Here is a 12,333-nt window from a genome sequence, read left to right as displayed (position 1 = left end):
GACAACCTTTGGCCTAACTACACACACACACACACACACACACACACACACACACACAGAGGAAGGAGTGCGGGGTGGGGCAGGGGAGAGACTAGAAAACATCAGATGAGTTGGGGTTAAAAATAAAAACAAGATAGCATGATAACCTAGAAGATTTCTACCAAGGGAGAGGGTTCATGTTTGAGTTAGGGCAACTCAGCATGATCTCTCTGGAACAGAGACCCTCTTTGGAGTAATCTGGAAGTAAGAAGATACACAACTATGGCTATATCACCTAATACATTGTCTCAATGTTTGAGTGAGTATGGACTTAATCTCACATTCTGCCCAAAATCTACCTTAAAGGGTTTTTCCGCCCTCAAATCCTTAAGTCACTGGTCACAGAAAGTGGCTGCAGAACACCTTCCTCATGTGACACAAGTCATACTTAGGGCTTTGACTTGCTTACACAAAGGAATTTCTGTGAGGATTCTAGGGAAAGACTACTCTCATTCTCCCATAGCTTCTAACAGACTGCTTCTGGAAAAAAAAAGAGTGTTACCGTGTTCAGTATTCCTATTATATTGTTATACAAATAACTGCTAGTAATTGTCGAGGTTTGATGGGAGCCTTTTTAGCTGACTACTAATGCTTTAAGGAACTATTAAACTGTAAAGTTCAATATGGGGAAGAATGATTCAAGACTGGATTCATGTACTGATAAAAGAATGTTTCTTTTTGATTGCTTGTTTTGGGAGAGGGGCTCAGTATTAGCCCAAGTTGACCTTGAACTTGCCATCTTCCTGCTTTAGCATACTGAGAAGAATTTGTTTTTCTCTGTCTTTCAGTAGAAGTTATTGCATGTGTATCAAGCACTGTCTTTAACTCTGAGACTATAGCCTCAATAGGCTCATAATTCAGGGCTTAAAAGTACAAAAAGACATAAATGCCAGGTACAACTGTGATCCAGAGAGGAGGTTGATGAAGCTAGTGTCTTCACAGAGATGATGTCTGAGTCTTTGAAAAATGCAAAATGAATTCTCAGAGAATTCTATCATCAGAAAGGAAACAAAGGACACTTCCAAGATCCCAAACAACCCAGGGCTCTGGGAAAAGCCTGTGGATCCCAACAAGGATCAGTACTTGAGTAACAGTGTTGGCCCTGTCAACAGTATATTGGTTCATCCTTGAAGTGTTCAATAACTTTAAGGTGCCTCCTAAATAGAGGATGAAAATATGACTGTAAAGTCCATTCAAATAAACCTCCTATATGAAAAAGTCACCTCTTTTCAATCTGTTGAAATAAGAGTCATATTATTTATTTCAGCAAGAGGGTGTGAGGCTTAGTCAGGATTAATTTATTTCATTATACCTTCTAGGGCACTTCAAAATTTATATAATGCCATATATGGTTTGTACGAACAGACTTCATGAGAATTTGATGAGAAATATTCTGTCTGTTTCATCAGATTTTTGCATCATTTTCAAGTATAACCACCCACACTCCAGTTTTTCCAGTCTTCACTACAAGGCATGTAGTATTGCAAAAGCTTCCTGAACACTGCTTTTGGCCAGTACACTGCGTCTGTTGCTGTCTCATTAATCATTCCAGAACCTTTCTCAGTAATGGGGCCTTCCACCACCTCCTACATTTACTAATTCATGATGCTTTTGCTGAACATACTGCTCACATGTTCGTTTCCCCATGTAGACTAAGAAACTAGAAGGTATCAGCAACCACTCTTCATTCTTTGACTCTAGTACCTTACAAAGTAACTAACAGACAAAAGGCTCACCAAATGAATGCATGGAGGAACCTTCTGCTCAGTTACAAGGCAGAGTCCAGCCTGTACCATTCTTCGGCTTTTCTTTTGTGCAGGGTACCATACCAACATTTCCCCCCTTATAACTATTCTAATGTTACCTATATTAAGGCAGAGACTCTCGACCTTGGTGGTTCACTACAACCTCTTGGATAAGTGCTACAGATGAAATGAATGCTGATGTCTGGGTCTGCTCTGACACTGCCCCTTCTCTGGTAGAGATTTTGCTTTAGTTACTTAAGTTGGAGCTCTGGCATTAGTATTTTGTGAAAGTTTTCATGCTGAATTTGCAGTGCAGCTAGACTTGAGAACTGCTGGTTTAAGGTGCTATTTGGGGTCCACCCCTTTCCTGGTGTCTTTTCAGTATGCCCCTGATGATTTCACATTTCTTTGGATTCACAGAAGCTACTATTTTAAACATTCATCCAGTAGTAAGTCAAGCACTGCCTGTGATGGCACCTCAGTACTCCTTATTCTGACTCCCTTTTGATTATTCATGAGTGTATATATGTATGCCTATGAAATCTTCCACCCTTGACAGGAAGGTACCCAAGAGCAGGAGCTATGTTTCCTCCTTCCTGGCATCCCCATGCCACATGTATGGTGGACTCAGACATAATTTCGATGATTTAAATTGACAAGGACAACAATAAACCAAGTGGAGGCCATCTTAATTCTACTCTAAAGATGTATCTTTGGTAAGAGTAAAGATGTTGCAAAATGGGTGAACAGGACTGAAGCAGAACAGAAAAGGAGTAAGTAAAAGTCAAGGAAAACACAACCACCAAAATTAGTCCAAAAGACAACGTATCTTGACTTCTTAAGAGGGTTTTTGCAAACACTGAAACGAATAAACAAGAGATTTAACTTGGCTTTTGCCCTGATAAGGAGATTTCTTTCTTAGTTATATAATTTTCCAAAGTTTCCAGAGCATAAAGAAAATAATAAGCCAGGGAGGATTCCTTCCTTTGAACAGTACAATTTGGCTTTTTGGCTAATTAGCTTGACCTGACCCCCTTCCTGCCCTGTGATCGCACACTAAGGTTCACACTAAGAGCTCTGCTGTAGAGCTCAACGTCATAGATGCAGGATAAAACATAATCCTTATTCTACAACTTTGATTTGTTGGTGTAGTGGTCTCTGCTTGCAGATTGAAAACAAAACAAAACAAAAAAGAAGAAACAAAAACTATACCTGGTATCTTCTTCAAATGGCTGGTATTCCACAGGTATGGCTATTCTAGAATGACCCTACATGCTCTCCTACTGAGCAGTGCTATAAGAAAGTATTTCTAGGCTACCTTTAAAGTAATGTTTTGTGTACAAAGCACCAAAGAGGCTTATCTTCATACAGCTTCTACACTTTGTCATGAACTAAGACCACAGGAAAGACTCAGTGAATCACTGTGCACGCCAACTGCAGATGCAGATAAGATCATCAGATTGAGACATGTTTTCTAAATTGAACTTTATCCTAGGTATCAGGTCACACATTTAACCACTTATTTCTAATATTTTTAAATTTATTATTTTCATTTTATGTGTACACATGTATTGCCTTCATGTAGGTAAGTGCACCTGTGTTGTGCCATGAATGCCTGTGGAGGACAGAAGAGGCTGTTTGATCCTCTGGAAGTGGAGTTATGGACAGTTGTTAGCTGCCATGTGGTGCTGGGATTCGAACCCGGGTCTTCTGCAAGAACAGCCAGTGTTCTTAGCCGCTGAGCCATCTCTCTGGCCCCTTAACCACTTATTTCTATAGAGAAATTAACTGCATGTTCTTTTCTCTGGATTGGCCATTGTTAGACTAGTCATATTTTACATTAGTTACTATTGTTTGAAAACAAGATTCAAAGGCATTTAAGTCTGTTCCTGATTGATTAATAATGAGAACAAACAAGTTTTCCTTTGTAGATTAAGATCTTACCAATGACCCATCTAATAGGATATGAGTTGATAGACTGTCACTGATCCATCCAATTCTGTTCCTCGTTCTTCTTGTGACCAGTGGCCTGCATTTGACCCTATCAGCCAAGAGCCACCCAAATCCTCCAGTCACCAAAGAGATACAAAATAGCATTTATTCTATCAAGTACTTCCTGTTGACTGACAAAATGGACATGACTAGATATATTATTATTACAAGGAGAAGAAAATGTGACTTTAACTTTATGTATATATAAATTCTAACTAGAACTAGTAAAATTGGGATTTGGGAACCTGGAATCCATGATATATGTAAGAGACCAAAACACAAAAATCAGTATATTACAGTAAAAACGACATCTAAAATCTAAAGCATTAACGATGGGTTTTCAAGCAGGACCTAGGTCCATGAAGTAAAGTAATCAGCACTGATTCACAAAGAATTTTGCATACTTTGATAGAGTTCAGACAAGAGTGCTTGATAATCCTCAGTGCTCTCTCCATAGCTGCAAACAATGTTTATTCACCATGATTTACCATTTAGGGGGAACACCAAAGGTCATTAGGTCTCCAGGAATCTTTTGGATGTGTTCCATCTAGAAAAGAAGTACTGGACTCAGAACCCAGGATATCAACATCATCAGGGAAAAGGTGTCCCTGAGGTCACAGACATGCCAGGACCTGAAAACACAAGAATGCTTCCTTGGATGGAAATAAACTGCTTTATCATCTCAGAACAGGGCTGACCTAATGACCAAGCGGGAATGTTATTTACACAGGCTCAAGAAAACCAAGAAAAATCCTCTGGTCTGTAACCAAGGACATTCATAAAGTTATGTCTGGAAAAGGCAAAGACTCATCATATCTGTATCTGATGATTCCTGCCTGCCAGAAAAAAAAGCCAATTTACCTACTGCAGGTAAAGGCAACCCATCCTGCGCCATCTCTGTCTCAAAGAACCAGCATGGCTGTTCATGCCTCTTTCATTATTAACCTGGATTTGCCATGTATTTAGCCTGATGGGAAAATCTGGCTTCTGAATTCTGCCTCATTGAAAATATTAGGATATTCACCCTGTCTTTTCCTTTTCCTGCTTGCAGGAAAAGTGATAATTCAGTCTGGTTGCACAGTAGGATGAAGCTGAGGGAGGACATCAGGGAAAATTAATTTCCTGATTCTAAAAGAGATCTGACTATGGGGTCCCCTTCTCTGGAGTTGGAAGGAAAGATTAGAAGGGGTGGACAGCATCTGTTTCTGAATGGAGGGATTCTCCCTTGAGGCCAGAGTGGAAACCCAAGTAGGGAGCTCTGAGAAAGCCATCACCCTTTCAGAGGTCTCTCTGATGTCATTTAGTACTTTAAACTGTTAGCATTAAACGTGGCAAGGTAAAACTACCCAGAAACTGGGTTTATGCACTTAGCAGGAGATATCTTTCCTAAGGGTTTGAAAGTACACATATGCTAAGAAAAACATGACAAATATTTAACTTGTTCACAGATTAGGTAGTCTCTAGCAAATATCTAGTAAATAACCATTTGGTGATGGAGAATTTTAAATCCCTCAAAGTATGTTCCTTGGTCCTTCACAAATACCAAGGGGATGCTAACTGGCAGGATCTATTCTTACACTGTTTTCCTATGTGGCTAGCGCCCCATCCCACTTTATTTTAGATGCTGTTGGGACAAGAAAGCTTTCTTTATCCTCCACTTGCCAGTCAGTGCTGGACCAGGACAGACAAGATGGCATACATATCCAGAAGATGCTCTGGTTTCTAGATTCATCTTCTTCTCTGACCAAGCTTGGAGAACTCTGTCAGAGCACTCACCTGCCTTCTATCTGAATCAAGATATCGGAGAATTAGGCGGGTGTTCACACTGTGACTCCATGTGTTTCCTAGTGCGGCTACCACACAACTGGATCCAGAAGTACCTGAAAAGAGACAGAGCAAAACCGGGTTTATGGATGACTTCCCTTACATGGCATTTGACATAACAATGCCCAGTGATCACTGAGGCTCATAGAGTACTCAAGGCTTAATCCCTCCCCACAAAAGAAGAATAATTAGAGGAGGGTGTGTATTAAGGGATGGGAGGCTAAAAATAAGATCTAGTTCTCAAGGAAGGTGACCACCACTGGGCTAACAATGGATGTTATACGTTAACAAGATGTATTATAAGGCAATTCAGAGGCACTGGTAACAAAAAAACAAACCTCTCTACATTCATAGCAAAAAGGCATAATATTACATTTATGAAAGTCTTGGTTTAATAAAATTGTTAGATGTTTTTAGACTGATAAGTCTTAACTCAATTTTCCTTATCAACATAAAAAACTTGTAGCATATACATATAAAATTCCTTTGAGCCCCCACCCCCACTGTATACATCCACACCCAGAAGGGGAGTCTGCAGTGTCTCAACATTTCAGATCTAGTCCTATTCCAAGAGAATCATACCTTTATCTTCTAAGACTTAAGGAGGTGGATCTGAAGTGAACTTCATGTGAATTCCCAGGGCACTCCAAATGACACATTGGCAGCTACCTTAGATTTCCAAAGTTTCACCGATCCCCTTAATGCCTCTAGGAGAAAACCATTCCTGCTTCCAGCCTCCTTTCTCCTTAGAGTCAAGCTGCCAACTCCTGCCACTGGGACTCAAGCTCCTACTACTGTTTGGCATCCTGAGGTTTCCTCCCTGCTCTTGTGCCTACTTTGACTCCAGGCCATGGCAGGAATACATTTTTACCTCACATCATTGAGATACCATCTCTTTTCAACAACATAGGGGTTTGCTAAATTAGCTAAAACAAAATGAGGCTTTTAGCCTCTCATTCATTGCCCCATCACAGCATTATCTCCTCAGAGTGGAAAAGGAACTGGTCTTCTTCTCCAGGCCAGACACACTTTAAGGTGGTACCAGCTGCCCATAACCTAAAGTTCTTGAGTCCAAATGCTACAAAAGATAAATGTTGTTCAGTGGCTCACAGCTGGAGGTGATTTTGTTGGCTAATGTCTAGTGGGAGGGCTACTGATGTCTAGAAGGTAGAGGCTGGTGATACTGCTATATATCCTATAATATATAGAATAGGCCCATGACAAAGATTTATCCATCCCCAAATACAATAGTGTTAGAGCCCTGAGGTTAGATACTAACAGTCATATTTTTTTTTTCTGGTTCAAGCAGAAATGAATTATGTAAAAATCAGTAACTGGGGCATCAATAAGGCTGGGAATTTCAACTTGAAGGACAATTTAGTATTGAAAAGAATAAAATTTAGAGTAACCTTGGTTCATTGTATACACAATTCAACACATGTACAAAAAAATAATAATCTAGCCTCTGGGGATCTGATTATCCCACTTCCCCTAATTTCAATCCCTAGTAGTGCCCCATGCCCAAGGATAAGATGTTAATGCTTAAACAGTGTGTTCTGGGGGCTTCATCTTCTGCCTCTACCTCTTCCCCTGACCTCATCTAAGCTCCCTTACTGAATGGCTTACTGTGACCTCTTGACTTCTCTGTTCTCAACTTCCTTGACCTCTTGTCAGCAGTTGCTCAAGCTGCCCCTCCTGGCCTTCCAGTCTCTGGCCTTCTCGACTTCTCTGTTGATTTTTTACCACCCAGTCTCCTTCTTCCCCTTTCTGTCTTTCATCTCCCTCTCTTCTTAGCTGGGGTAGATCCTAGGGAACTGGGCATGATCCATTTTTTCCCCCTATCTAAAATGCTGAGGAGTCACTGAATAAGAATGGCTATGAAATGAATGCTTATTAGTAAGAGACTAAGTATTTGTCAGTTTATAAGTAGAAATTCTTTATTACCTCAGAGATGAATTTGTTTCCAATTTTCTTGACATATACTCCTTCCCAATCTGCCCTTTGCTGTCCACTCCCGCCAGCAGTGGTGCATATTCTTTGCACACAGCAGTATTTTCCTATAAGTGTATAATGTAATTTGAACATATTCCCCCATACTTCTCCACCCTCTTCTTTTTCCCTCCACACTTCTGCTAGTCACTTTTCCTTCACTGTTTTGTTTCTACTTTCATGTCATACGTACATATATGACTTTATGTATCTATGAAAAATCTAAGAACTTCAAATGAGAGAAAATGTGTAGTATCTGCCTTTTGAAGACTCAGTTTGCTTAATATGAATATCTGCAATTACATCCATTTTCCTGAAAATGATATAACTTTATTCTTGTTTATAGCAGAAAAAAATTCCATGTGTATGCATACCACATTTTCTTTATCCATTTCCCTGTTAACAGACACCCAGGTTGAGTCTAAAACATACAACTGCAAATAGTACTGTGATAAAGTTTGATGTGCAAGTGTCTCTGTGACATGTTGACTTGGAGTCCTTTGGGTAAATATGTAGGAATGGTCTAGTTGGGTCATATGGGAGATCTAATTTTAGTTTTTAGAGGAAACTCCACACTGATTTCCATAATGACTGTTTTTGACACACACACACACACACACACACACACACAAGGAAACCTATCCTGCAAGGATAATAGCAACTCATTTGCATTTTAAAATGTCTTTACTGAGATAATTCATACCATTTACCCATTTAAAATGTACCATTGAAGGGCTTTTACTCAATCACCACAATCACTTTAGAACATTTCATCTGCCCCAAAGAAATTTCACTTCTCTGAGCCATCAGCCTCCTGCATTCTTTCTACACCTGCCCTCAGTTCTCGGCAACCATGGATCTACTTTACGTCTCAATAGATTCAGCAATGGACTTTTAATCTTAGCACATTGGGGAAATGACAGAGTATGGTGGGGACTGTAGCAAACTGGAGAATTCATCCACAGTCTCAAGCAGACAGGCTCTGATCACTGCCAGGCTATGATCAGTGCCAGCTGCTGTTGTCATGTGGCAATGTGAGTTCATGGTTAGTCACATCTTTTGATTTTTTTTTAAATGCAAGCCAGAAATCAATATTTTGATTAAAATTTCCTGATTTAAAAATGTTAGCTTGGGCTGAGGATATAGCTCAGTGGTAGGGTGCTTGCTTATCATGTACAAGGCTCTGGTTCAATTCCACACCACCACATACACAATGTGACGTAATATTTACATTTTAAAGTTTTTAGAGATACTTATGCCAGGTAGGCTTCATGTCCATCAAGTTTCCCTGACTGCTCCATGTAGCCTGGTCTCACTGTTGACAAGAATGAAACCTGGGTATGGATGATTTCTAAGCCTTTGTCTTAGTCTCTGATTGGTCTTAGTACCTGTCCATCATTTTCTACTACAAGGTTGACATCAAGAATTATATACATTAACTTCAATATCATCAAATCAAGTGCATAGCTTCCCATATAAATTTACCCTTCCTCTTTGTTATTTTCTTTGACCTTTCAGTTGACCTCAGTTCCATTTAAAATTTTCTTCTTCGTGTCTCCTTTCCAATCCTATTGATTTACCTATAAAATCCCAGCAATGGCCATTTGCTGCCCTCCATCTCTCCTCTGTCAACCTTACGGCCACATCAGTTCCCATCTATGATGACTGAACTCTTTTTCTCTCTCATTTTACCTCTATTTTCTATTGTAGTATACTATTTGCATGCTTTTTGTATAACATACATTACGAAAGGGCCAAAGTCGTTTGGTTTATGCCAGCAGGCCTGAATCATTTATCAAGGGATGCTTACGCTGATTAAATGACTAATAAGTTATTTCCACTGAATGTTGAACCATGTTATAGACTTGTTTAAATGGCATATTTACATTCTTAATTCCACCTTACTTAAGCTAAAATTAATAGGTTTACATTTTTCAAGCAAACTGTAGAAGCTAGTTGCTTATACGTCTGCTAAGTGATAGAATTAATGAGGTTGAGCTTTAAAGTTTGCCAAGAAAAAGCTACATGTGCATAATTAGGAGTTACTAATTGGATAAGAATGTAAAATATATTTTTTTGGTGATAAAACTGTAGGAGTCTCCCAAGTCTAAAGGAAGACGAGGGGTGTTTTCAAAGGTCAGAGCCACATTTGGGCTAGAAACAACTATTTTTAAAGCTCTATAAAAGCAAATAAATAAGTAACAAATAATTAAAATAACCAAGGTAATCCTGGGCATGGTGGTGTGTGCCTTTAATCTCAGCCCCTGGGAGGCTGAGGCAGGTGGATCTCTGTGAGATTGAGGCCACCCTGGTTCACATCATGACTTCCAGGCAGACTGTGACTAGGGAAACCTTGTCCAAAAACAATGAATAAAAAAAATAAATAAATAAAATAAAATAACCAAAGCAAAAACCCACAATAAAACCTCTATGCCACTAAACCAATGAGAACAGAATGAATGAATACCTTACACTTGGCTGTCCGCTAGACAGGTAAACAGTCCTAATGAAGAGCCACAAGGGCAGATGACCACAGAAAAGCTTCCAGTGGAAATGCTGAACAAGTAACCTTGAAGAGATTTATTCCAGAAGCACTTACAAGTATCAGGCCAGTGTTAAGAGTAACCCCAGCAAGGCCTTGACAGTTAATAATGATAAAGATGATGTTTTTAGAGGTACTATATACTGGGTACTCTGTAAGCCCCTTAAATAGGGAGAGCTTACACTGTTTGAGTTTCATCTCTTACACATTTTGTGACCCTCCTAACAACCCATGAGGTAGGTAAGAGTATCAATTCTACTGACAGACAGGCAGGCTATGAGAGATTGTCACTTCCTCAAAGTCACATGGTTGATTAATGACAGAGTCAGGGTTCAGAACTAGGCTGTCAACCATTACTTCAATGAGCCTGCTCTTGGTTGATCACGTCTCTCAAGTCAAATATCTTGTTATTCTCCTAACCCACAGGGGCCCCAGAAAAGGTCTTGGATTGCTCAAAGGCCCCCTCTGGGACGACTGATGAGGCAAGTTGTGGGTATTTTATCACTCATCTGAACTCTGCTGCATGTCACTCAAATCTCCACATTCAGCTTCCTCTGTTCTATGTTCAGCAATAACCCAGGGCAAGAGGTTTCCACAAAGACAGCACATGCCCTGCTTGGCAAGTTATTCCATCTCGCTCAATTGGACTAGCAGCTGGATTCACACAAATCAGGTGGCCTGGAACTGACCTTCCCTGGTTAGAAGCTTAGTCTGGTTAAAATGGGAAAGATATTTCACTCAATAGGGTCTCAAATATAGAATTGAAGGTGATTGTGGTAGTAGAATCACTTGAGTCTGGTAGATGGGGAAGCTCTCAGTGACTATAAATCTGTAACCTTATTTGAAATTGGAAAACTTAGTGGTATTTTCTGTTTTTTGAGTTTCTAGCATTATTATGAAAGGGCCAGCATAAATGATTATTAATGCTGTCTATGGGAAGCTTAAAGCAGGAAGAATCTGCTTACTGGTTGTTCATTAAAGGTGTTTTCTTGCCCAGTGGCCTAATTGGTTAGGAAACAGGTAAGTGAATCTTCTCTGTTCATTTTAGGAGGAAGTTCTAAAAACTGGGGCATGTCTCCCCCCTTTCTCCTTTTTCAATGATTCTGACATTTGGACCGCCAAGACAGAATGATGTCATTGCTAGAATTTGGTGGATTCCAATACAAATAAAAAAAAATCAAATAAATGAACTGGGCTTTGAAAATATTTTCATTATTGGGGATTTTTCATCATTACAGGGGTGAGCATGCAGAAGTGTCTGTGTAAGCTCCATAGAACAAATACAATTTATTTTCATCGAGTCAAGTCTCACTAGAGAGACTGTGGGAACACTTGTTCACCACTCTCTCAGAGACTCGGGTAGGAGAGTCAAAGTCTGTTGTTCACCTTCTGTGATTGCTTACCCATCTGTAAAATGTGAATAATAATTCTTGCTTCCAAGCAACCAAAGGTTCTTGGTGATCCCAGATGGAGATACTTGATATGGGTAAATGACAGAAACATTGATGATCAAACACAGAAGATCAAAGTTGCGGGAGAAAAGAAGTGTAATCGCTACCTTCTTCATCTTCTATTCTAATCATTGCTCAAGATAGTAAAACCTAGGAATAAAGTGGTCAAAAGAATATAATTTGAATTCTGGAATATCTTCCATGACTGCTATCTTTTGGATCCAATTTCCAACTCCTTTTGAGTGGGAGCTGGATAGGAAGATACATTTCTTACACGGCCAGGAGCTGTCTCCTTGCTCTGTACACTGAGGGTGTAGCCCTCATGCAATCAGGCTGGAGGAGGAGGTTGTTATGTAGCTCTGATTTTGAGAAAGGTAACAGGCAGCTGGTACCATGCTGTGTCAGTATTTAGAAGGGGCCTGTTGGGGAGCCTGTAATGAGAAAGTTTCTTCTCTAAAAACATTTCAATTTATGACTTCCCTGCTAAGCATTTCTGGGAGGTCAGACCAAATCTCTAGTGCGTAACAGAAACATGTTTGCCCTGTAGCAGAAGGGTCAACTTTAAAAGAATAGACTTTTCCATGTTAAGAAAAAAGTGAGAAAAAACAAAGCAGTGACTCCCAGAATGGGACTAGAGGGGAAGGAAAAGTTCACGGCCTTAGAGGACTAGAGACTTTGGATATTAGGCCCTTCTTGTCTCTTTAGATGAAAGGCAATTTACTGAGACAAGGAGTAGGAAATTTAAAAAAAA

The 12,333-nt window shown here is 39.7% G+C and overlaps 1 protein-coding gene across 7 annotated transcripts in view; it reads right to left on the bottom strand.

Moving 5' to 3' along the window:
• Positions 1-12,333, bottom strand: part of Rad51b (RAD51 paralog B) — a 617,902-nt gene that overhangs the window by 46,363 nt on the left and 559,206 nt on the right. For 5 of the 7 annotated variants that reach the window (XM_029555562.1, XM_029555563.1, XM_029555561.1 and 2 more), the window contains one exon: positions 5,553-5,656. In XM_029555562.1, the coding sequence (XP_029411422.1) occupies positions 5,553-5,656 (104 nt within the window). Of the gene's footprint in view, positions 1-4,328; positions 4,409-5,552; positions 5,657-12,333 lie in introns of those variants that run through there. The other 2 variants (XM_029555565.1, XM_029555568.1) reach the window with 1 other exon arrangement.

The sequence above is a fragment of the Nannospalax galili genome, unplaced genomic scaffold (assembly GCF_000622305.1).
Source record: "Nannospalax galili isolate Female #2095 unplaced genomic scaffold, S.galili_v1.0 scaffold285, whole genome shotgun sequence".
In the NCBI taxonomy this organism is placed as follows: Eukaryota; Metazoa; Chordata; class Mammalia; order Rodentia; family Spalacidae; genus Nannospalax; species Nannospalax galili.
Note: the sequence above shows the minus strand (reverse complement) of the source record. Positions and strands in the feature narration are given on the sequence as shown.